Source organism: Canis lupus, chromosome 37, assembly GCF_011100685.1.
Source record: "Canis lupus familiaris isolate Mischka breed German Shepherd chromosome 37, alternate assembly UU_Cfam_GSD_1.0, whole genome shotgun sequence".
Taxonomy (NCBI): domain Eukaryota; kingdom Metazoa; phylum Chordata; class Mammalia; order Carnivora; family Canidae; genus Canis; species Canis lupus.
Genome location: NC_049258.1, coordinates 27,580,974 through 27,607,651, shown reverse-complemented (window position 1 = coordinate 27,607,651; position 26,678 = coordinate 27,580,974). Strand labels below are relative to the sequence as shown.

At 43.8% G+C, this 26,678-nt stretch overlaps 1 protein-coding gene and 1 long non-coding RNA gene across 3 annotated transcripts in view; one reads left to right on the top strand and one right to left on the bottom strand.

The window, feature by feature from the left end:
* EPHA4 (EPH receptor A4) overlaps window positions 1–26,678 on the top strand; it is a 142,988-nt gene that overhangs the window by 90,396 nt on the left and 25,914 nt on the right. For both annotated transcript variants that reach the window (XM_038585867.1, XM_038585866.1), the window contains exons 6-8: window positions 17,534–17,658; window positions 18,657–18,816; window positions 20,025–20,136. In XM_038585867.1, the coding sequence (XP_038441795.1) occupies window positions 17,534–17,658; window positions 18,657–18,816; window positions 20,025–20,136 (397 nt within the window). The remainder of the gene's footprint in view (window positions 1–17,533; window positions 17,659–18,656; window positions 18,817–20,024; window positions 20,137–26,678) is intronic.
* LOC111094453 lies at window positions 6,053–21,310 on the bottom strand. The gene is made up of 3 exons (XR_005385434.1): window positions 21,218–21,310; window positions 8,365–8,478; window positions 6,053–6,163 (listed from the first exon to the last, which is right to left on the bottom strand). It is a non-coding gene; the product is annotated as an uncharacterized LOC111094453 (long non-coding RNA).

Sequence of the window (26,678 nt, the reverse complement as noted above, 5' to 3'; positions counted from 1 at the left end):
TATTTATGATAGTCATCACAGAGAGAGAGAGAGAGAGAGAGTCAGAGACATAGGCAGAGGGAGAAGCAGGCTCCATGCACCGGGAGCCTGACGTGGGATTCGATCCCGGGTCTCCAGGATCGTGCCCTGGGCCAAAGGCAGGCGCTAAACCGCTGCGCCACCCAGGGATCCCTGAGTTGCGTTTTTAAAAAGATGTTTATACAGTTGACCCTGGAACAAGGCCAGGGTTAAGGGCACCTACCCTAAACTGTCACAAATCCACACTTTCGCTTCCCCAGCGCTTAACTACGAATTGCCTACTGTTGACCAGAAGCCTTACCAACGACATAAAAAATTGATTACCACATATTCTGTGTGTTGTGTGTAATATGTACTGCATTCTTACGTAAGCTACGGACAGGTAAATGTTATTACGGGATTCCTAAGGAAGGGAAGATACACACACAGTACTATACTGCGTAGGAAAACACCCACGTATAAGCGAACCTGCCCGGGTCAAACCAATGCTGTTCAATAGTCAACTGTTTTTCCATCTAAGAAAATGAAAGTTTTGTTTATACCCAAGACTGAGGACACTTTTTTTTCCCACCCTAACCCTTCGCTCTTATATAATGTACATATTCAAATGCACTGAGTGTGTGTGTGTGTGTGTGTGTGTGTGAAAGGAAATTCACTCACCAGCATTCACCCCAAACACTTGACAATCTATTTCTGATTTGCTTTTCATTTCTCAGTGCTGTGCTCGTTACTTCAAACACTAACACTGACTTTGCACCCCCTGAAGAAGCCATCAAGAGATTTGAAAAATAAGTGCCTGGCTGAGATGAGAAATGAACAGTGCAGGACTAGGGAAGCTCTTCGATGGGCTTCTGTCTTGACTAGTTATCACTCCAACTGGCTAAAATAATGACTACCTCCTCAGAGGAGCCAAGAAAGACTCTGGAGATAGTTTGCATTGAGCATTAATAAAACGATCCAGAGAAACTTTTTTAAACCTCCTATTAACCCCCTACTAATGTCCTTAAAGAGTTTTTTTTTCCTTTAAGCACCAGGAAAACCAAGAGCCCTGCTGCAGGACTAATCCTGCATTGAGAGATCTTCAATCTACAGGGACTCATTAAAATGCGTGTCCATGTCCTCCCCACCGTATGGAGCCTTCTCTGCACGTCAGCACCTGCGTGCTGTTGTCCTGTGGGGTATACAGTAAGAGGGCATTCCATATATTCCATATGTTGTCTGCAGGTAAAGACTTGTGAGGGATTTTTTTTTTTTTTTTTTTAGGTTTTACATTTTGGTTTGTCACAATAAGCAAACCTAAGCTCTATCCGTCAGTATTAAAAATAGCTCTTTTAATATCTTCCCCAGTGTCCACCTTTCGCCCCCAACACACACACGCACACACGCACACACACGCAGGCATACTGTCCTCCTCTGTCTGTGACTGAAGAATGAAAAAGATTCCGTAGGCTGCCCCAGAACGACAGTCACGGGAAAGAAGGGTGGTACCAGACATCGTGTGGTCACCTGCCTAGTGAACACTGTGGCTTCATTGGAAAATGTCACTCATGATTTGTGAAGGTTGGTACCCAGAGCGCTATGGGAATGTGGCTGAACGGTCAGCAAAATGGCTACAGAGCTGAAGAAACAAATCCTACATTAAATTCCTTCTTTCTCTCTTCTGATAAATTGGAGAGCTTGTTCTAAAGGAACTCCTTGTGACTCTCCTAAATCATCTTTTAAAATCTATTTTATCTTATTTAATTTTGTTTTGTTTTGTTTTGTTATTTTATTTTATTTCTTTGATGACAAAGCACAAGGGCTACTTTCCAAACCACAATCTATCTAAAATGTCTTATGGGTAAAATGACAACGATCTGAAATACATATTCTATTTTGCAATCGCTTCTTGCAAGGAGAGGGAAAGGGAAGAAGGGAAGAGGGGGCCACTCCTTTTTTGCCTGGCACCTTCCAGTGAGAACCTCCATATATGAATTTCTCAGGTGGTTTGGTATCTATCAAACTATCAAAACTATCAAAAAGGCCTCTTGAAGGAAGGTTCTGGGGTTGCTGACTTTTAAAAAAATCCTTATCCCGGAACCTTTTGATGGTGACATGTGCATACAAGCAAGACAGATATGTAGCTTCAACTTCTCAGTGGGTATTAAATAGGGACCTGCCACCAACAGGTTCACTGTATATAAAGAGCTTGGGTAAGAGCCATCCATTATTAGCACAAATCGTGAGAGGGACAGGCTCACAGTGGCTCCCTGGAGAGTTGCTGTTGTCTAGATAACATACTGCAAGCTGTAAATCTGCCTCTTGAATCAACCCTAATTTTTTTTTTAACATAATAAGTGTGTATTTTGAGCAGAGAAAGTGTAAAGATGGGCAAGAGAGCACAGCTTCCTCCATGTTCCTTTATCAATGCCAGGGTGGCACATATAGACGGGCCAGAGATTTCGAATATGCAACTAGCTGACCACTTAATCAAGTGTCCCTTCCACTTTCCAAGATAATCAAAGACTTTTTTTTTTTTTCATCTGAGAATTTCAGATGATCTTAAGAGTTGTTGGTATAGCTGTTATTTGCACTGAAACCCACTGAATCCCACAGGGCTCTAGGAGAGCATGATTTTGGGAATCTTTCTAGGAGGATGCTTTGGGAGCCCTGGGAATTCTTAAAGCTAACATCATCTCATTTCTCCCCCATTTTAAAATAGGGGTGTGATTATCATTACAATATACAATGGGGATTCTTGTTGCTTTGTTTGCCACTGAAAGCAGGGAATACAAATATGGGAGAAGGTCAGCCTAGGAAAATTAGTGTCTTGTAATCAGAGCACAGGTCATAGAACTTAAAAAGCATAAATTGTGTTCACTGCCCTCATTGCAGACACCAGTGCCGAGTAGTCATCTGATTCAGGTGTGGCTCTGGGAGGCTGGTGATATATTTAAGGAATCTTTGTGTAATGTCAAAGGGAATTGTCTGGGGGAAGAATGGCAGATGAGAAGCCCTTTAAATCTCCCCGTTAACTCTTCAAGAGCACAGCCTTCCTCGTATGTGTGCTTTGGATGATGGCTTTTTCTCTTTCCAGCTCTTCTTCCCCTCCTATTTCAGGATGCACACAAAATACTTCCATAAACTAACTGCCTGTAGTGTGCCGGAGCCCTGCTCCAATGGCTCTCTTGGAGATCATGCTGCGGGACTATTTCTAGGCGATGTGTTGTTCTAATGAGGTCCTTCTGGTATTTACAGATTGACTCCTGGGTGGAGCCGGTAATACTGAATTTCACACTTCAGCAGGTTGTGTTAAAGAGGGGCCCCAGTGAGATGCTGTGAACCTCCTAGTTCAAAAAGAAAAGGAAGAAAAGAAAAGAAAAAGAAAATTCAAGTCCTCAAACAATTATAGATTTCCTAATTCATCCTTTGTTACTCTTTATGACTACAAAAGTTGTCTTGGGCTTTCAAACACAGATCCAGTTGGAGACATCTACTGACCTTAATAACATTTTAAAATTTAATAGCTCGGTTGTTTCAGCTTCGGGCTTATAATGCCTGTAGGAGTTTAAACTATCTGGCACGTACATTTAGTTTCTGGCTGATACCCCAATATTTAAAAAAAAATTTAATTCTATGGTTGCAGATTCCCAAGGTTAAAATTCCTTCTCATAAATTATGCTCTTTTCCCTAACCTCGATCATAGCTTTTATGACAATTGCCAAAAAGATAGAGTTTCAACAAGGAGAGCTTCAAGAATATCATTTCATGGCCACATTTTTGAGACCATAGCATGTGGTGACCATTTGTATATGAAGCATTTTCAAAATGTGCTGGTTGTAATTTAACCCAAAGGTCTCTATCACTTCTCTCCACTTGCCCGTCACTCTGTGCTTGTCTCCATAGCAAGCAGGAAACTGGGTGGGAAAGATTTGGTTCCACGTAGCACGAAGGCTTCCTTAGGTATAACTAACAACCAGCTCCTTAGCATTCGTTCTATGGCTCATAGATATTGTCCCTTGAATATTTGATTTCCCTGTGGCCGGAACCTTCCCAGACTTCCAGGTAGTGAAACCAGCTTGGAATACAAGGGACAGTCAGTGCTGGTCTTCTTCCCATTTCTCCTTCTCTCTCTCTCCTCCCTCTCTCTCTTCCACCTGCAACACTCTACCATCCATGACCATCATTTCTCAGCCTTTTGCCATTGTTCTCTGAGCCAAGCAACATTTGGACTTGGGAAAACTCCAAGTAGCATAGTATACATAGATTTGCAACAAGCATTGTATTGAAATGGATCCTCTCTGCCTATCTGTCTTACCCTGTCAGTGACGATCTGTAGCCCGTAATTTCATGTTCCACTTTATTCTTTGCCTGATATTTTTCATTTCTGTTTTTTTATAAAGATTTTATTTATTTATTCATGAGAGACACACACACACAGAGGCAGAGATGCAGGCAGAGGGCAAGCAGGCTCCCTGCAGGGAACCCTGTGTGGGACTCAATCCCAGGTCTCCAGGATCATGCTCTGGGCCCGAAGGCAGGCGCCAAACTGCTGAGCCACCCAGGGATCCCCCGTTTCTGTTTTTTTCTACTCTGTACATGTGTTTTAAATGTAATAAGAGAATGAAAGTTGAGTTAACAGAATGGAGTTTCAGATTTAAAAATGACAATGGCTCGTAAAAATGCTTATCATTTAAGAAACTAATATCCTCGATTTCTGGTCTCCACAACCTTTCTTTGAGAAGCTCCTGTGGTCTTTTTTAAGTGATCATTAGGAAAAATAGGTATCCTGTTGCAATTGCATATGTGATGGGGGAATTGGATGCCTCAGGAGATGACTAATGGGACTCTAGACCTTTCTGTCTTTAGGTCACCTCCTTGAATCTGGACTATATCATAAGTGGTCCAAGGCCTGGCCATCTGGCAGCCAGTGAGTGCCTATGGTAATGAAATTGGTCTCAGTCCAGGTCTTAGTCGACAGGTGTTCACATCATAAGTGACACTAATTGACTTCCTATTCCTTCAATTTGGAAGACAGTGGCCTGTCACTGAGACAGCAATGGGGAAGGAGTTAGTCATGATATATTCAGACTCATTGAAAGCCAAAGAATTCAGTGCCTTGAGCTGGCACAATCATGGCATCTTGCAAAGATTGTACTTGCCTCTTCTGGGTTCTATTAGCCTTGGAAATTTAAAAAAAAAAAAAAAAAAAGCAAGCAATCTAATTTCAAAAGATTTCCAGTAACTCAGAATGGCTAATGCTGCTCTTCTGTAGTTAACAGGAGTCTCATGTGTTGAGACTTTTCATCTTGTGTTATGATGATTAGATGCTCCCCTATGAAGATGATAGGTAAGGAAGAAAAAACAAAATCGGATTCTGGGCCTCTGTGATAACATCAGGCTGGCTATCTGTTATTATTTTTTAATTTTTTCTTTGTTTCAGGGTTGATTACCAGGTCACCCATTCATGACAAATGCTATGGATGATCTACTCTGATGGAGAATTTGATGTCTCTTTACAATCCTCTTGTGAAATGAAGACAGTTGTGAGGAAATATCTCTGAGACTTCTTTATTAACATAAATTAAGTCTCTGCACAGAATTCCAAAGCTTCATCAAGCACATACTCTTTTGTAGTTCTAGATCCAAAATAAGCTCCCATTTACTCAGTCTCACTCAGGGCTATGACTTGGTGGGTAATTTGGCCTGACTTGGAGGCCAAATAGTATTAGTATTATTAGTAGTACTAGTATTAGGAGGAGCAGTGCTAATTATAGCACTGCTATAATAATACTAGTAGTATTAGTAGTTTGTAGTAGTATAGTATATATACTAGTAGTATATAATACTAGTAGTATTAGTAGTTTGCTCTCTGAAGTGTCCTAGGTTTCTCTAATGGCTTTTTTTTTTCTAACTCCACAGATAATTTGGATGTCCCTGTAGCAAGTGGCAAAGCCACAAATTAGTTATCACACTTAAAAAGTCAAGATGACAACAGTCACAGTGGATCTATTTATTGAAACAGCCTCTTTTAGCAGAATGATCAATGTCTTACCTCTTTCTGAAAGGCTTTTCGGGGGTAAGAAATCAGCAAGCATCTGATATAAAGTAAGAAACAAGGCTTTTTATTGGTCCGTTTCTGGAGCAGGCTTTTAAGCATTTCTGCCTGTAAATGTAGAAACATGAGTGTGGAAAGTAAAAGGCAAGAGCAAAGATTTACTAGGTGCATCTATCTTCCTGGCTCTTAGAGTCTTCGTGATTAATACATCTTTAATAGGGGACTGATCTAGATGCTTCGGATGTCAGAAAGCTAAATGTTACAGCATTGTCTTCTTGGTTCCAAACACAGCAGGACGATTAGCAGCTGTCTGAGTAACAAAAAGAACCTGAAGCCCACAGCACAGCTTTTATTTTCCAGATTTGGAATGCCTGGAGCTCTCTAGTGGAGTTGACAGCTAAAGGAATAGAAGCCTTGATTCACAGCAGCTAATCCTTTTCCACTCTCTATGCTGTATTTCTCCTCAGCAGAAGAGAACCTTTCCTTTACGCCATCCTCCGAATTCCAGAATAATTTTGGCAGGCATCCTCGGGCATGGAGTGGCTCACTTTGCCCAAGGCTCCTTGTCTCATCTAATCAAGACACATATAAAATAATTTCAACCAAGAGTTTATCTTAGATACTTTTTGACCTGCTGAGATGTAATGAAGAGGTTCATCTTCCTAGAGAAAAAAAATATATATAATTTTAAAAAATTCTTGCTAACTTTGTCCATTTAAAGTGGTTGTCTTTCTCAGGCGAATTCTTATAAATTGCCTTCCAGTGGAAAGACTTGTTTTCCTATTCGCCTCAAACTGGCATCCTTACTTAACAGGAAATACACGCTGAATCCTGCCATGTTTCTGTTGGCAAATACTGGGCTACCCTTGCTGGAACCTGCCAACAAGCTTCTTAGTAAGCAAATAGAAAGTAAAACAAGCGGGTCTCAGATGAAACAGAAGACATACTTGAACTACATCAGAGACTCTGTGTCCTAAGTCATCCCCAGTTACTTCTGGGGGACATGGCGCCTTGGTTCCAAGTGGAGCTGTTGCTCACTTGTAGTTCTTACAATGAATGATAATGGCTATACTTGTGATAATGCTAATTTAAGATGGTCATTTTTAAAAAAGTAAAACAAGCATTTAAATAATACATTTTCTTTCCGCAGAGAGCAGGGGTTGCTGTGTGGCTCAAATATGAAACAGAACAATTAAATACTTACAAAAGTCCTAATTTGCAAAAACTTAGATCTTTCATGACACTTTTAGACCTTTACCCAGAGTTAAACTTGGGGTGGGTCTTTCTAATACTAATTTTCTTATTCCATCCTTACTATCTTAATAATAAATGTTAGCATTTCTCTTTGTTTTTTAGCCTCTCGATTATGAAAGAGTGGATAAGACACAAATGGATAGTCAATGAATTAGCCCGAAGCAAATACCTGTGGGACCATAAACTAGGGCAAAGAATGGAATATCACCAACCTTCTCCAGTTTCTCGAAGCTTGCCTTGCACCTCCTACCCCTTCCCTAACTTCAAATAGTATCGTTTTCTTTTGCAATTGAATTTTTCTGTTTTAGATAATTCTCTTCTTAGATCTTTAAGTAGTTCTCTTGTGAGGCGATTCATCTCCAAAACCTTTATGCTTTGTGTATGGACAGAGGACATGTCTAGGTTACCTCCGAATTTCTAGCAACCAAGAATGTACATGGACAGTCTTATACCTAAGTAACATAGAGCAGACCTAGCATTTGCTGTTACTAATGCTTCTGATGCTGCTGGAGAGCAAGCCATTCAACCTTCAAATCTCTCGTTTCCTACCAGTGCAAGGAAGGGAGAGACTAGAGGCCTCTTGTGGCTCAGTGGCTAAAAATGTGGGCTGTAGGCCCTGCCTTGTGAATTCACCACTTACATGCATGCTATAACTTGGGGGCAAGTTATTCGGACACTCTGTACCTTAGTTTCCCTATCTATAAAGTGAGAACAATAAGAATACCTGCCTCATAGGATTTTTGTGAGGATTATATGGATTAATTCATGCAAGACCTTTACAACAGTGCTTTGCACATGGCAGTTACTCAGTAAATGCTAATTTAGGGAGCATGTGTTTACAAGCAGGGGGTAGGGTATGTATGGTAGGAGGGTATGTTTTGTATACTTCGGAGTCAGGCAGACTTGGGTTTACAATCTCATTTTATAGCTCCGGTACAATTATTTACCTTCCATGTGCTGCCTAAGTTTGCAAATATGAATTCAAAGGTGATCATTATAAGCGCCCCAGAGAGTTGTGAGGTTGGATTGGTGGTAAGTGTGTGGAAGTGCCTTACCGAGGAGGCCAGACTTGCTCACATGCCCATTGTTCTCTGTTTTCCCCTGATTGACGTGGCCCAAGAACTTCAGCTGTGTCAGCTATGGATTATGCAATGGAGACCAACTCGTTTCTGAAAAGAAAAATCAACCAAGCTATTTTGAGAACCCCACTATCTTTTCCCATTGAACATTAAGACCAGCTCAGCGGCATCTTCGAGGCTGGTAGTTAGTGATTCTGCTGAATTCATTCACTGGAGGAAGACCTGTAGTTGATCGCGTCCTTGCAAAGTTGCACAATCCCCTCCTGGCATTGCGGACCTCAGGACAGCACGCACCAGTCTCTCTGACCAATGAGTGGATATCTGCTCGCAGTGTGTGCACTGGAGCTGGAGTGTCCGAGAGGGAACCCGAAGGCCATTCAGGCAGCTTTAGACCACAGCTCAATCTTCTGGAGCCACCATACTACCACACTTGAGTTAGTTGTCATGTGAAAATGTTACATGCAAAATGCCTCTTTTTTGCTGAATGGCTCCACTTGACCTGAATGAGCACCTGCTATAACCCCAAATGTCACTTAGTAGGTTAACACAATAGAAAATTATTTCTTTTTTTTAAGATTTTATTTTATTTATTCATGAAAGACGGAGAGAGAGAGAGAGAGAGGCAGAAACACAGGCAGAGGGAGAAGCAGGCTCCCTGCAGGGAGCCCCATGTAGAACTCGATTCCAGGACCCCGGGATCACAACCTGAGCCAAAGGTAGACGCTCAACTCCTGAGCCACCCAGGTGCCCCTAGAAAATTATTTCTTGCCCAGGTTATATCCAGCTGATGGTGAGGAGGGGAGGTTTGGCAGGCGGTGGGGTGGGGTGAGGGGCTTCCAGGATGGGCCCGGGTGCCAACATCCCGCCGGCGGATTGTAGGTTAGAGAGGATGGAAGGGCCAGAGGACACTGCTTATGTGCTTTGTCTAGAAAAGGAAGAATCACTTAAACCCACATCCCATTGCCTGGAATTCAGTCACACGAACCTTCCAACACGTGAAGGAAATGCCATCCTTGTCTGGGCAGCTCCACCCCAGAAACAGGCATTTAGGGGAGGGGCGCTCGTATCTTTGGACCATTAGCCACAGAGGCTGATCTCAACACCTTCATCTTGCTCGGGTGAGCACTTCACCTGAAGAGCAAGGATAGCGTCACATCCCATTATTTAAAATGTGGTGACTAGGTCCCTATAAAAGATTTCTCTAAAATTACCTGCCACCCATTTCTTTGGAAAAATAAGTAAAGTCAGAGTCTGAGTTTAATGCTGTGTAAAGGCTTGCTCTTAGATCACTTAGTTAAAGCACCATTAGTGTCCCCAAATCCCATTTTGAAAGTTGTTGGAAGCATGGGTCTTTTGCATCCTGCACCCTGCTTCATTTGTTTAAAATTGACTCTGTGTACTAACCTTGGAAAGAAGTCACTTTCTGGGCAGGGGGTTGGGGGAGGCATCCCTCGTATATTTTAAGTGTATGCTTAATTAATATTAATATATCCATATTTAAATATAAATGAACTCCATTGTATTCAGTCCTCTAAAGGTCTTAATTGAGAATTTGGTTCTATGTCTTTTGTTGAATAGGAAAATAATTCTGTATCAGTTTCGAAGTAATCAACTTTTTCTGTACCTTTTTAAAAAAAAAAAAAGAACAAAAACGATTTTACGATTTTGTTTCATGCCCCTGGTCACATGTACGTAAGCGCTTATTCATAATACGGCAGCTAAAGCTGTGGGATGCAGAGTGGAGATCTTAGTGAGGTATCCAGGGAGGGCGGGTGGGGGTTGAGTCTTTTAATGATCTTTACCTAAAAAATGGCAGAGGGCTAAGCCAGCTCCTTGAATGTAGTGCAAATGAAATCATATGTCTGTGAAAACACTGCACACTGTTGAGAACTATAAAATACTGCGACGGTAATAGTAGAAAGAGAAATTAGTCACTGGTGTTTAGTGCCATAGGTGGTGCGGAGCTCAGAGGAGAAATCCTTCCCCCCCCTTGGGTGGGATGTGGAAGAAAGCAATTAATATTAGCACCGGAGTTCTTAGCATTTCTGTGACGGCAAAACCCTTAATCACAAGGATATCATTAGTGCTCTGAAGCATTTAATTTTGATGCCTGACAGCGTTTTAAAATGCACAAACCTTTGATAAAGAGCAAATCAGAGCTGCGGTGTTGAAATGAGAAAGAAAGAGGAAGCCAAAACCATCGTAAGGCCCAAGTAATTAAATTTAAATATGCTGTTTGCAGGAAGCAGAGAGATGTATAAACTGTGGGTTTAGTTTTCCTCTGGGTGGAAGACCCCTTGAGTAAACACGGCCTCTTTAAATTCGGATCCCGGGCCCCCCCACCCCCCTACCCCCCCACCCCTGTGGTTAGGCCGCCCTCCTCCCTCCGAGCACTGGGCCTTGTTGTACCACTGACATCCTGGGCTTGGGGTTCTGGGCTTCCCGAAAGGGCTGTTTCCACTCTTCCCTGCCTGCAGGCTGGAGAGCTTTCATTGCATCTGCTTATTTCCTGCCTTCCTCCCTCCGCCCTCCTAATTCGAGCCAGTAGTGAACTGCCGTGGATCTGTTTGAGCTTTCTCTCCCCCCACCCACCCCGACCCAAGTCTCCCAAACTGTTTTTAATTCATTGCTTGTGATGCGGGACCCAAGCAACCAGCCTGATAGCCCGCAGTGATTCGCGGAGACCCCTTCCTGCCTTTCTGAACTCCGTAAGCTTTCTTTTTTTCTTTCTTTCTTTTTTTTCTTTCTCCTCTCCATCCTCTTTGGGTGTCACAAGGACCAAACTGCTGCAGTAAAATGACTTGTAGGTGTTTAATGGCGAGTCATTGAGGAAGCGAATAAAAGAAAATTGTAGCACTTGCATCAGTGGGGAGCAAGAATTGCTGAGCTTTGAACCAAAGAAAGTTAAATTTACCATTTTCTTTAAAAGGAGCCTCCTCTGTTTGACATCAAAGCATCTCCGGTAATTCTTCGTTGTGAAATGTACCGCGGTTAGAGAGGCGTGATGCGGCCCCTAATCTGTGCTGTTTCTGTTTATCACAAACGCGCACACGGATAAAACCCACGTGTGCCTCTGCGTGCGTGAGGCCCGGGCTCCCACCGCACGGAACCGCAGGTACAGGGCAAACGGGGGCCCTGTTTGGAAAGCATTCTCGGTTTCTCAGGGATGTGGGGCATTTTGAATACAGAATTATTTGCAGAGGGGATGATCTGTCCGGGCTTTCTTGGAGAAAGCTCAGCTCATTCAACCTTCATGCCTTGGTGAGTTCTTCTTCTTCTTTTTTTCCCTTTCATCCTCTATGGGGGTTTTTTTTGCTCCATCTTTCAAAAATGATATTTTACTACCATTTTATTTGTTTCCAGTGTGAGTGCGGAAAGGTACCTCTTCCACATGCTTCGCCCTGCTGCCCCTGCCCTGAGCACAGAGGGCTCTGCGCTCTGTGACCCTGACACCTCCTCAGGGAGGTCCCCTTGGTGGGATTTCAGGGATGCCCGCAGCCCCAGAGGGCCTCTCCTGGCAGCCCCCGACTGGTTTCCATTAGTGAGCGCGTCTCTGCTCTCGTAAAACTAGAGGGGCGCTTAAATGCCCTTTCTGGGTTTAGGATTGTGGCTTGGCCTGGCGGGCGCAAGGCCACTGTACCTTCGTGGTGACGAGAACGACATACGTACCCTCCGGATACGGAGGTGAAGTTTGAGAGGGCTGTCATCACCTCCGTCAGCGACAGAGCAGCCCCCCCAATGCCCTGGGTAACAGGTGCAGTTGGACCCGGTGTAATGTTACTCCGCCCTTGAATGACATTTTCCAACCTGTGTGCTTGGAAAAAAACCAAACAAACCAAACAAAACTTCGGAAGCATCTCCTGTCTCTTAGAAAACAAGAGACTTCTGCGTATAATTAGAATTGTCATTTGCTTTCCTCCTCGTTGTCAGTCTCCGAGTTCACCTAAATAGCAAAACCAAGCCCAGGGAAGGTCGCCTGAAACAGGTGCAGACGAAAAGCTGTCTTAGGGAGACGGACTTCTGGTGCTTCTCATGTAGAAAACATCTCCCTGTCTACAAAGATTTGTTTTTTTGGTTTTTTTGTGTTTTTTTTTTTTTTTTGAAGTCTATTTTGACTTAGTTCACTTTATTTGTTTGAAAATGTATCGAGCGCTCGCTACGTGCGGGGCACGATCTTGAATGGTTTGGATGTTGATCCGGACAAAGGAAAGCCCCAGCTGCGTGGAGCCTACGTCCTAACGGCCCGCGAGCCCGCAGCTGGAAGGAAGGGGTCTTACAAATGGGAGACGGAGGCAAGGACGTTCGAGGGGCTTGGCCAGCATGGCACCCGGGGACTTTCAACCCCAGAATGATCCCCCGGGTCCCTCTAGCTGTCACCGATCTACCCACCAAACTAGTAAAGTGAAGAATCCTTTTACCATTTGTCTGTCTTTACCATTTCCCATGCGCTGGATGAGCCCACGTGCTCACAGACGCAGAGGACCGGTGAGTTCTTCAAAGTCCCAGTCATCCTTGGAGCGGGTACCCCTGCTCGGCCACCAGGGTGCCTCTGGTTTGTCACCACAGAGCTTGACTGTACTTCATCGACCTTACTCCACATCCTTCCACAGTGCTCTCTGCAGTGGACAACGCCCCCCTCCTCCCTATTTTTCTTCCTGTCTCGGTCACTATCTTTATTTAGCCAAATATGGTTTCACTGTATAAACACAAATACCTCTTCAGCTCTACTTTTGGATTTTAAGGTCCTCCAGCGGAGGACTAAAGGACATTTGTTGAATGATTGAAAGGGTACGTCAGCGTGATTTATAAGCAAAAAGAAAAGGAAATCAAGAACGTGGTTGGGGTGAAAACTACGAAAATACCCTTGAGAATAGTAGGCTGTGGTCTCAGATAAGAGCAGGAAGATGGACATCTGTCAGTCAGTGGAAATACTGCTTCTAACATTTGAAAATTAAGGACGTAGGGACCCCTGGGTGGCTCAGCGGTTGAGCGTCTGCCTTTGGCTCAGGTCGTGACCCCGGGGTCCTGGGGCCGCATCGGGCTCCTCATAGGCAGCCTGCTTCTCCCTCTGTCCGTGTCTCTGCCTCTCTGTGTCTCTCAAGAATAAAAAAAAAAAAAAAAAAAAAAAAATCTTAAAAAAGAAAAGAAAAGAAAATTAAGTACTTAATTCAGTTAAGTCACAAACCTTTCTTTAAAACTATCCTGGAGCCTTTGTGAGTTTGACAGCCATCAGTCATCCTTCTCAGCCACATTTCTGTGGACCGGCACGACCAGCTCTCCTTGTGTTACGCCAAAATTCTAGCCACCACAGAGTGCCTGCTGATGTCCAGGGGCCCAGAACTTTCTTTAAAGCAAACACCTCTTGTATGAAGGAGGTCTGTGGGTAGGTAGGAATGCTTCCCATCTAAGATGTGACTCTTTCTTTTAGCAAGGCTACTTAACACCCGCCTTCGGCTTCCTCCCGCCTTCGCCTCCGACTCTTCAGCAGGGGTATTAGCGCACGTGTAAAAACACAGTATAATCAGGGAGTACCCACCTCACACTTCTCTCCATCACCATGAGAGGATCTGGACAAGAAGAAGGTGGGCAGGCTTCTCTCGAGTTCTAGAAAACGGGTGTCTTTTCTGCCAAGACTGTTATAAAAACTTCCTCATCTATTTTTGTTGTTGTTAATTCAGAAAAGGCCGAGGGATAAGATGGGTCTTAATTTGATACCAAGGACTGTGTTTGATTATCTGTGTCTGTGCATCCCCAGTTCTGCTTTATTCCATTGGTTCTCATTGCGTCTTTTTTCCTGCTTGGTCTTTTTATGTTGACTAAAATTTCCACTATGGCGAGAAGCTCTCTTTGGAATTAAGGCCTAGATTTGTCATAGCTCCTTCTGAACCATGTTTCAGGGACGGGAGTGTTCAATCTGTTAGTCGATTAGTCTGTCATCTTGTAATTTTGTTAGCAAAGGGCAGAGCCCTGGGGTCCTGGGATTCAAGATCCAAAACATTTCTAAATTGAGGAACGCTTGGTAGTATTTATCAAACTGTGGGAATGCAACCATGGTAGCATCAGAGATGATTTTAGTGAAGACCCGTCTAGAACGTCATATAATACTGAATTGCCCTGTAGTGCAAATTGGCTAATCTGTACTTGGATAAAGCTGGCAGGAGTGTCCAGCAAGCATTGGCAGCATTGTTTATTTACATGTTCATCTTTATGGTTACCTGCTATTCCCAGGGTTTTATTTATGTCAGTATTAGGAAGTTTCTTCTTCAATATAACCCACGTCAACAAATATAGTGTGTTGGTTCAAGAACAGTATTACCGAAATCGTAGCACAAGTTGCAGAGGGTTGTGGCAGCGATTACATGAATGGCATGAGAAGGCAAGCTTGGGAAGCAGCGGGGCAGGAGAGTGATCGAGAAATGCCATTGCCGAATGCCTCCTCTGGGGAAGCGAGCTGCAGCCGGGCACACGTGGCAGGGAGACGGCTTCCAGATGTGGAGCTGGAGGCTGGATTGGAAGTAGGGTAGGAAGGGTGAGGGGAGGAGCCCTGTGCGGCCTGTAACGTGGAGCATATCCAGGTTGCCTCTTCCTTCCAGAGTGGCAGTGCTGGCAAGCCTCACGTTTTCCAGCCTGGTGTTCTTTGTCCCAGTGAACGTGGGACACCGTGTTCGGACACGGTGCAGTGGCATGCTTCACTGAGTACGTTTCTCCATCTCGCTTGGTCGCGGATTGCTTTTGTCACTGTGGCCTGGAAATGCTTTTCTGACGACCTCCATCCAGAAAGAATTCAGACAGGACAGCCCCCCAACATAATACCTCTTGGGATTTAGAACCATTCTGCTTTACGCTTTCATCTCCTGTTCTTCCATTTTCATGGTGGCCAAGTCAAAGAACGCGCTATTGGCTTAGTTACACATTTGTGCGATGGATTTTCCAAGTAGGGCTTCATTGGAAACATTCTGTTAGTTAACATGATGGTTTTGTGAACTCCCTGCCCACCGTACTTTGAACACACTTGGGTTGAGTTCAGATTCCCCTTGAGTGGGCACAGGAACGCTGCTGCTCCTACTTCTAAAGTGGAAGTCGGATTCGTGGCCCACATGCAACAGTTTGGTGTTGACCCGACCAGAGAGAAACCAGCTTAATCCATGCACCCCAAGACCCAAGGACTGCAGGCAATTCATTCCCGAGGAGTCCGTTGATTATCGGGATCTGACCCAGCCATTTCCGAGAGAAAGTCTGTCTTACAACTTTATGATCCCACCCTCCCACTGCACCGCTTCCTCTTGAAAGTCCTCACTTCTCTATTTCACTTCCCAATCCCGAACATCAGAGTTTAAAGAGCCCCTTTTTATGGAGTGTATGCTAGCGTGCTCCGTTAGGCGATGTATTTATTACCTGGAGCGAAATAGCTTTTCACAGCCAGGCAGCTTTCTTAGCCTTCCTGCTCTCTCTGTGTTTAGGAGTCACTCCTTGCATTTTGCTGGATGAGGCTTCCATCCCAACCAGTAAGGAAAAAGAGAGAGAGAGAGAGAGAGAGAGAGAGAGAGTGTGTGTGTGTGTGTGTGTGTGTGTGTGTGTGTTGGGGGAGGGAAGCCTTAATGCAGCTAATGAGCACATTTCCGTTTTTCATTTTCTTCAGATGTTCAGTGGCTTCCATATGTCTGCTGCATGCAGCTCTGTTCATCCAGTTTGGTCTTACTAACCTTGGGGTTGCCTTTGATGGAGGACATGTGTGTCCACTGTTATCTTTCACTTGTATTTATGCTTGAGAGTCAATCTGGAATAGCTTTGGGGAGAGAGAGAAGGGGAGAGAAATAGGGCAGGGTGTGTGTGTGTGTGCGCGCGTGTGCGTGTGTGTGCGTGTGCGTGCATGCCATCTTGAAGTAGCCCTATCGGAGATGCCAGCCAGGCTGTCAAGTAACCACCTCCCTGCTGGATTAACTTCAGCTGGAAGATTCCCTTGTGTGACTATGGTGCGTCTGGTTGCTTTCCTTGTCATCAATACACTTGTCAGGTATGGTCAAGTATGTTTGAAGTTAGCCCCGATCCATACTCAGTGCCAATTTATTTTACTTTTCTCTTTTCCCCTCTGAGTTGGAGTTTGGCAGCTGTGTGTGTGTGTTGGGAAAGAGCAGGAGGATGACCTGACACTATGCGGTTGTTCCTCAGTGGCCATTTTGTGGTGTTTGTTTTCACGTATTTCTACAATTTGGTGACAAACAAGAATAATATACATTCAATTGAGGAAGACCCCCTAATCTCTGGTTCTACAGACCAGCTTTGTTAATGAGATTACAGACTTCATGAATGCTCCTCTTCTCCCTGGAGATGGCACATTTGTGTCATTGTCAGTCCCAGTAGAGCTTGACAACAGCCAGCTGGAAATGTGACCGCCACAATGAAGAAGAGGGCAGCCTGGTTTTATAAATCTCAGGAACCCCTGAGAACACACCCAGTAGAGGACGGCTTTTGTGTCTTTCTTAGTGGAAAGAAGAAAGTTTGCTACTCAACAGGCAAAATCAACATTGCAGCTTTTGTAAAAATAGCTGCAAAATGTCACATATGTCCAGAGAGAGAGCATCATTGCTTTATTTGTGTTCTTCGTTATTTGCATTGTTGAGTCAAATTGGAACCTTCACTATATAATTAGGCAGCCTTTTATTTCTATTGGAAAGAAGAGAAGTTGTTTGCATTTCCTACAGTACAAGAGTTGAAAATTCTCCTGCTTGTATAAAATTAAAGACCAGTAAGTTGACCACTTATAAACTTTGGAGATGGGATGAGATGCAGTTTGAGCTTAAAATGAAATCTTCCAGTGGCTTTCACGGCTTGCAAAAATTGAAGAACAAAGTAGCATTCTCTATACCTTCTGTGAGTTATAGTGCAGGTGCTGCGGAGGTGATCCATGGGCCTATTGACCTACCAGGCTTTTACTTCAAAGATTATCTTTCTAAGACAAACCATATGCCAAAAATATTGGAGAGAACCGTAAAAATGGTGTGCTTTTGTACCGGAGAAGAGTGAGATGGGGGTCTGGAAGAGACAAGAATCCTTTACACTTTCTTAAGTAAAATAAAATTATCGATGGCTACCACCAATGTTTTCTCCCCCTTTTGTTTTCTTGTTTGTCTGTTTCTCCCAATAGCACCATCATCCATTGCCTTGGTCCAGGCGAAAGAAGTTACAAGATACAGTGTTGCTCTGGCTTGGCTGGAACCAGATCGGCCCAATGGGGTGATCTTGGAGTATGAAGTCAAGTATTATGAGAAGGTATTACCTGAATGAGCAAGCTTCCTTCCTCCTTTCTTTTCCTTCCCTCCCTCCCCCTTCCCTCCTTTCCTTTATCTCTTCAGTTTTTAGCCAGTTATAAATCCAGAATACCAGCGAATCCTAAACCAAATGCATTTTGTTCCCCCATCAGATCCAATTATGAATTTTATGTATTAGGTTGGTTATCTTGAAAAATAGGAAAAATACATTGTGTTCTAATATAACCACTTTTTCTTTCTAGTAATGGAAATCAAGATAGCTAAGAAGTTCTTATATATAAGCCTTCTATCAGTGAGAGTGACTCATAAAAGTCGAAATAATGATCTGTTTAAGTAGATCACTGCTATTCAGAATCAAGGTGTGGGTTTTGATGACTTTTAATAGAAAATCGGGGAAGGAAAATTACATTTTTCAACCTCTTAAAGTTATAGAAAGACATTATTTTTACAAATAACGTGTCTCTCTTAAAGGACAGAATTCTGAAGAGAGCTATTTGCATTCAAGATTGTCTAGAAAACGAACAATTGACTTCTCTTTCTTTTTAAAGATAATCACTTATTGGCTTCCTTATTAAAAGCAGAAAAGGGACAGGATTTATTTTTCACTGAAACCCGATTACAACATTTTTGACATTTTCTAGACGGCAAATAGAAAAAGACGAGAGACCTGCTTATGGTTATTTCTTTTAAATTCCTGGCCGTGGAGTGAGAAGAGCCACCAACCATCACCTGATTTTCTTTTTCAAAAAAGATCATCAGTAAAGACTCTGTATATTGTGGGTGTCAACCGTGATCCCACCTGAAATCCACACATCCTTCCATATCCGAGACGTAACCGTGGCACTTCCAACACTGAGGAGAATAGGAGGTTTAGAGAGTCTATCGATCAGTTTGCTTTCAACTTCTGAGTACACTGGCTTGGTCCGTTTAATTTTGTATCTAGAGTAAGTGGGAGATTTATTTTGCCACCTTCCCCAATTTTGTCGTCCTGTGATGCAGGATCAGAATGAGCGAAGCTACCGGATTGTCCGGACGGCCGCCAGGAACACAGATATCAAAGGCCTGAATCCTCTGACTTCCTACGTGTTCCATGTCCGAGCCAGGACAGCAGCTGGCTACGGCGACTTCAGCGAGCCCCTGGAGGTCACAACCAACACAGGTACCAACATTACAGTGAAATGTGAGGAGCTGTCCCTAATTTTTGGTTAGGTGAACATTCTGATGCAATGAACACGGTTTGAAATGACGATGTCTGTAACCTAGAAGAGCTCCTGCTCTTTAGAGGAGAGCATTTTTCATAGTATCGAACCCTTAAGAAGGGTTCACATGATTAGGAAATGTTTTCTTTTTCTTGAGTCTTCTATGAATCATGGAAAAATTGGGATTGTTGAATGGACTTTGAGAGTCGCATTAGCTATCTTACCTAAGATAGGAACTTTTCCTGGGAAGAGTAAAGAAAAGACCAAATGTATTTTCTTTTACGTATTTCTAGGAATCTGTTTAAATCAAGTCAGAATTAGTTTTTTTTTTTCTTTTTTTTTTTTTAGTTTTTTTAGTTTTAGTTGTTTTGTTTTGTTTTGTTTTCTTAAAGACCCTTTGGACAAACACATCAACTCTCAACATTGTGAGTTGGACTGATTGGTTGACTTGAAAATGTTAGCAAAGGACCTGCCCACTGAATAAGCAGTTTACATAAGATAGCTCCATCTAGATGATTAACAAACCCACACTGAACTTACTTGATAAGGAGATAGTGGAGAAGCATCTTCAACATCAGTTCTAGAAAGTAACGTTCTTCATGAATTGTGCGATAAAGTAGGAATAAAAAAAGCAGAAGAGAAAGAAAGCACTCTAGAATTTGTTGGGGTTTGACATTTTGGGGGCTATTCCTGGAAGGCTTCAAGGAGGAAATGACTTTTGATCTGGGCAATAATACACAGGTTTTTTTTTTTTTTTAATACACAGGTTTTTGATAGTTTGGGGGGTGGGGGATGGGGAGATATTTAGAACTACTTGTCCTTTTTGAAATTGCCAAGTGTCTTTCTCACTAAGGAATGCATCAGATCACTGAATATGAGTTGGGCTGAAACTAGAAACAAAACAAAACAAAGAAGAAGCAACAAAGAGTAATGTTTACCCAGAGGGTTTAATAAGAATCTTCTGGTTGACATTCTTCGTACAAATATAAAAAAAATCTTCATCTCTTTGAGGTTGTCGTAGACCTGCTGTTCCATAAATGCATTCAAAGGGCAAAAGAGGCCATGTGCCTTCCCAGTGGCTTCAGAACACTGACACTGATGACCCAGTCAGAGATTTGAGCTCTCACGATCTTGCCAAAGGTGATCCTTGTGTAACTCTCTTTGCCAGTGCCTTCCCGGATCATCGGAGATGGGGCCAACTCCACGGTCCTTCTGGTCTCAGTCTCAGGCAGTGTGGTGCTGGTGGTCATTCTCATCGCGGCCTTTGTCATCAGCAGGAGGTAAGCACTTAAGCCACTTGCTGCCCACCCCCTAGCCCTCCATCCCAGTTTTTAAGAGGGAGCTTTTTGTCTCTTCCCCACAAAGCTGAGGCTTTTGATTAGCATCATAAATGGGGCATGTTGCATGGCCAGGTCCTTCCTCTCTGCTTTGATCCCTGGACACCCCTACTGGAGCTGCTGGCTGTGGTCCCCCCCACCCCACCCCCGACAGCCCTCACAGCCGACAGTCCTGGAAAGACCCAGCTAATTCCTGAAAACCCAGCCAATGAGCAAGCCAATGAGAGATTCCTAGATACTCCAAGCTGTAAGGTGTTACATTTATACCCCTCTTAAGCCTGGACTTACTGCCAAAGGTGAAAAAGAAGCCATATAAAACTTAGGTCCAAAATTTAAGCTCTGCCATTTGTCAGCTATATTACTTAAACTCTTTAAGTCTTCTTTTTCTTCCCTCCTTATGAAGTAGGGATAGAGGATTTTAGAAGATCTACCTCTAAGTTACTGACAGGGAAATTTTGGTCAGTACAGTAGCTAATCTAACACACAATAGGTGCTTCAACTTGAGTTCGGTTAATAATAATTGTAACCAAAGCAAATAATCCAGGGGCTGCCCCTCGGCCTTCTTTTAGGAAAGGCCTTCAGCGTTTCTAGAGAGTTTCCATTAAGCATGCTGTGGGCATGGCATTGTTCTTGGAAATGAATCTAAAACAGCAGATTACTTAATTCTGTGAGAGTCTACACTCTAACTTAATGCTTGAATACCAACCTAGAAAAGAGAGAGAGAAATAGAAACGGCTTGGCAACCTACTTTTTTTGGAACAAGTTTTTCTTATCGTTGTCGCTCCCGTGTGCTTATTAACACTACCCAGGGCTCCCGGGGAATGGGGTGGAGGAGGGACAGCGACTCATCTCCAAGATGTGTCCACATCTAAGCTTCTCCAACCTTCACTCGCCTGGGCCATCAGCTATTTCACAAGGTTTCAAGAAGGCCAGAACCCAGGGGTCATCAAAATGATCCTCTTCAATATGAACCTTTTCACATAACAGAAGAGTAAAATGATACTCAGGCAGACACAGTGCTTACCTAGGCTCATTAGTTTGCCCTCGTGGTAGAGCTCCACCTGGATACCCAGGAGCCATGCTCCTACTGGATACCCTGGCTAGGGTCTGTTGTGCCCTCTCTCTTTGCCCCTCCTGTAGGTGATCTCACTGATGTCACAACAAGGCCTCTGGCTATTGCCACTGGCCTGAGCAAACAAACCATCATCCTTTTTCCTCACTCTGTGGTACGTTCTCATTTAGGGTGATGACTGTATATCCTAAGTTGCCTGGATGGTCTCAGCTGCCTCATGTATCTATTAATATCATGCCTCTACTCCCACACTCCAAAATGTCCTGGTATTACAGAAATCAATCAATCTAGTGCAGTGTGGAACAAGAACTTGGTGCGTGCAGGCACCACCTACATTTGTCATTGTGTTTGTTCTTTTTGGTGCAAAGTCTGTAGCTGTGTGTTTGATTAGAGCAGTGAGTTCCCTCCTGAAGAAGTAAAATCCACCACAAATACTTATTATCCCTTTGCTGGACTGCACGTGTAGACCTTACACAGACATGCCCACTGCACCCTATATATTAATGTAGCTCAGCCTTTGGAAACTCCAATTTGGCCCAAACACAAATGGAATTTCAAGTATTCTTTCCTTTTCTGGCATTTGATTTTGGAAATCAGTCAAGACGCGCCTCTCTCTTGTTCATTGTCTTTTAGTTTTGTGTATATATGTGCTGGACACACAAACATGGAAACTGGACGCAATAATATATCCATCCGATAGCAGAGGGGAGGAGTGGGTTGGGGGAATTTGTGGAAATTAGAAGGGCTTTTGTTTTCATTATTACATATTTCTGTGTCTTAAAATTCTACAGTGTGTATCAATAAAATTTTATTAGAAAAGAAAATTCTTAATTGCCTCCACATCAGAATAATCCTTGCTTAGAATCCAGCACCACGTGACGTTCAGAACCATTTGAGAGAGCACGCCTTTGGAGAAAGTGGATCTTATCTGTATCTCCACCTTCTCTTTGATGTTGATGGGAAGCTTTGTCTACTGGTCCAACTTCTCTTAAGGGTTGCCTTCCCCCCACCCCCAAGGTACCTTAAATATACCAGTGAAACCAGAATAATTAGGAACAAGTCACCTCATGATAAGTTTCTTTCAGGTGTTCTGCTTTGACAAAAAGAAAGGAAAAATGCAAGAAAATATAATGCAGGCAGATGAGCTTATTAAAAGCTTGAAGCTATAGAAAATAGAATTGCACACTTGATGACTTAATTTTCTTTCTGCTTTTATTGATCACTTTATTCTTTAAGGGAGGATTGATAGAGGAGGATTCATTGGATTTCCAATTATGAGTCCCTACCTTAGAGAATTGAGCCTGTCGAGTTACCCAGCGATGATTCTTGTCCCTTCTCCCCCATTAAAAAAAAAATGTCACTTCCCAAGGCTGATAAACACTGCTTGGTGATTGGTCCTCAATGGATCACTTTTTAGAAAATGAAATGTCAACCCCTTGCCCTGCTATTGATTCTTCTTTAGTGTGGGCCATAAAGCTGTCACGGGAAAGGCTGCCTGGAGCCAGGTAGCTGACAGGGTTTGCTGCGGCCGATGCGCACTCAGCTGATTCTTCTCTGCACACAGGCTGTGTGCTCTGTCACATTGGACTACAGATGTTTAAATGAGACAAGAACAGGTGAAGAGCGAGGAGACGGAGTGCGGACAAAAGTCTGATCCATGCTTTTAGTGCGAGTACAAATGAAAGGTGGTAAATGGCGCCCCCAAATAATCTTGCCAGCCTTCTGGGAAGGCAACAAATGGAACACCCTGGCCCAGAAAATGATAGGGCTGCTTGTCACTCTTTGGAGCCACAGAAGGTTGATGGCAGAGTCCATGCTAGACAAAGGGATCCCTTATAAGGTGATTCTCCTCCAACTGAGTCCCACCAGGTGATGGCATGTGAGATTTTTTTTCAGGAGTAGAGGCCAAGGACCCACACTGTGAGAAAAGTTTCAACCCTCCTGATTACCTCAAAGAAAAATCTGTCTGGTGCTAATTTGTCGTTTAAGAAAGAGGAAATGGCCTCAGGCTCACAGCTGGTATCTTGCTATTTTTTTTTTTTTGATAACAATTGTTGCATTTATTTCATTATATCTTTATACTGAAAAGCCTGAGCTGTAGGCAAGGCAAGGTAATATCCATTTTTTTCAATGAGAAGATCTACTTTTTCCTTTCGGCCCACTTGGATGAGTAAATATTTAGGGATCTCGATGAAAGAATCCAACCCCCCCCATTTATAAATTTTATTTATATATTTAAAATGAAAATCAAAGTAAGTTGACTTAAGACCTATTGTATGTTTTTACCACCCACGTTGTTGTAAGCAAATCCACTTGCTTTTTTTTTTTTTTTTTCGAACAAGTGTCTAAAACCAGTGTGCTCTTCATCCCTTGAATTAGAATTCAAGTATTTCAGCTTTCAGAGCACAGAATTGTACTTGCTGTTGGGTTGTTCAGGTACTGCGCTCCGTGTATCTAGTGATGCTAGAAAATTTATCCCAAATTACGTATGTACATTCTCTCAGCAGCATGGTACCGTGGCTCCATGTTCCTAGGTATTTACTTGTGGTCTCTGTAGTGTAACCACTTTACTGCTTTCTAAAGTGATTTTTGAAAGTACTGTTAACGATAGGCATCATAAAATGCAATGATAAGGTCATAACATCCGGGACTAATGATTGAACATGTTGTGTTTACCTGACCCTCCGCCCCTTTATAAGTGATTTCGTCAGGATGTCCCAAATATTGTTAATCCGGGTTCCTTGAGGCCAGTGTGTCTTCCCTCAATACTATTTTATTGTGTAAGGACAACTTTTGAGAAAGGACTAGAATATAAGATGAGTCTCTCATTTCGAAAGGACAGTTTGGTGATCGGAGGCAAGTATTTTCTGATAACCAGGCATGGAGGCTTGTATACTGACCTTCTAATGATTGCTGGTGCTACTGGGTTTTTGTTACATCCGTTTATGTTAGGGTAGATGTGCCCATTTCACTAGGAATAAAAAAAAAAAAAAAAAAAGAAGTGACTTGATTTTTAAGGGAAAAGAAAAAGGAGATGGTAAAATTTGTGAAGAAGTGCACAAATGGCCCGGGTTTAGGAACCTACCTCTTTCTAACACGGGGACCTTCCATACCAGGAACCTGGAGGGCAGGTTAACCAATGACCTCAACCAAGTTCTCACAGCTAGTTGCCTGACGAGTTCCAAAGTCCATCTTTCCTGACTTCCGATCGATGTTCGTGTCTTCCGAACTGAAAAACTGACCTGTGTCGAAAGCTCACCCTGCCAGCCCCAGCAGACTAACACTTCAGGGGGGTCCCCCGTGCCACTCGTGGCATTGCTGAGACGTGAACTCCTGTGCAAGCCCCAGGCACACTCTAAGGTCCGACGTCGTGAGTTGGTTTTGTCTTCATCCGAAGGCTCAGATTTTCCACTTGGGAGCTAAGTGTCCACGTGACACGCCAACAGGGACTATTCCGTCTGTATCCATCTTCCCGGGTGTCCTAATTGGAATATTATGATCACATAAGAATGAATACACTCAAATGGTAGCCTAAATTGGCTCTGATGAAGTCATGTAAATTCATACAATTAGGGGGCAGATGGTGCTGCGGGAACATTTTGAGACAACTTGCGCGCGATCGTGCGGTTCAATTCCGACCATTTCAAAATGTTGCTCGCGAAGAACATTCAGACATCATTTGGTGCGAGGACAATGACAGCTTAAGGAAGGGGAAAAGAAGGATGGCTTCTATGAATCTTCACGGGTGATGCCATTAAACGCTGGAAAGGGTCCTCCTGGAGCCGTGCTAGTTATTACGTTGCTTTATCTTCTTTAATCTGCACTTTAGCTGCATAAATTACTTACCTTTTGCTAATTAGTTTTGGAACAGTGAACCACATCAATCAAACCCGTCCACTTGATCAGGGAAGTTAGTATTTTAATAAAAGCGGGGTTTGCGCTGGGGCCCCCTGCCCTGCCGGGGTTTTGTTTGTTTTATTGAACAGTCGGGGGCCAGAAGGACGCAGGGCAGGGGAGGGCCGCGCTGGGGGCTCACGCTGGTCCCCACAATGCCTCTAATACCCGGGTTCTGCCCCCCTGTGACCCGGGCCGGGGCGGGGGGAGGCCTGGGCCCCCACGTCGCAGCCCCACCTGCGGAGGGGAGGGCCCCTGCGTGCCTCCCCCGTGCCTCCTCCGGGAGCCTCCCCTGCCAACCACTGCCCTCCCGCCCAGGTTTAATCAGCTCCCCCGTCCCGGTAATTAGAAAACCTTTCACAAAGCTTTCTTTCTGCCATTCAGGTGATCCCCGCCTGGGATGTCAATTTAGAGGTTAGCACTTCTTTGGGCTGTCGTGGTTCCCTCCAGCCTGGCCGACCAACCTCAATGGGCTTTCTTTCTTGGAACAATGAGGGACACAGTGTCCTCCTCCCCGCCCCCTCCCCGAAGCCAAGCAGAAAGGGTCATCAGGTGACAAAGGTAGAGCCCCGACTTAGGCATTTGAGCTTCCACGGTATTCCAGAAAAGCGAACAGGCTACCATTAACCCAGTGAGTCCTGGTACTTCTTTTCCAGCATCTTCTGTGCTCCCGGAGGGTGTTCCCCCTCCCCCCACCCCAAGTAACACTGCAAGTCAAGGAGTTTCTTTAAAAATACACCTTGGCCTCGGCTTTAATTCCTCCTACTGGGTTTAGGAGTCAGAGGAGGGGATGGGCGTGTCGGCCTTATAATTAATGATCCCTGCCACTTTGCATTTCCTCTGGCTCTGCACGTATTTAATGCATGTGTTTGATGTAAAACAGATAACTGCCCTCCTGGGCAGCGGGAGGCCCGTTACAGGGTTTTTGACAAACTCCCTGGCATTTCAGGGTTGGTACCAAAGCTCTGCGCCTTGTTTTGCTTCTCTAAAGGAAAGACATTCAAATCAGTATTGGCGATCTAAAGTGGTTCAAGAGATATACTTGTAATTTTAGATAATGCTTTTAGGAGCTCTGATAAGATACAATCGCTCAGGCTGGCAGGACCCTATCACACCCCTGGGACCGAGCCACGCGTTTCCCCGACATAAAATCTTGTTTTCATAGTTCCTGACCTTACACTCTTATATTTCCTTTAGGAGGGGAAGGGGGCGGGGAGGGGCGGAGGGGGCTCCATCTTTCACGGCAAACGTTGGGTTTCAGGACATTTCACCGTGTTCCGCTTCTTTCATGAAGCAGCGGATTCTGAAAGCAGCGGAACCCAGTTTAAGTGGATTTACTGATAATAAAATGTAGTATTATAATAACTCTCACCCGAGATCTTGATGTGAGTTCCTCTGTAGTAGGAGAAGCAGGTGAGACCGTGAGCAGATTGGGCAGCTGCACTCCCGTCCTTGCTGCGAGGGTCGTGGGGGGGTGGGGGGGAACCGCTTGCCTCCCACACGCGCCCCCCTCACCTGT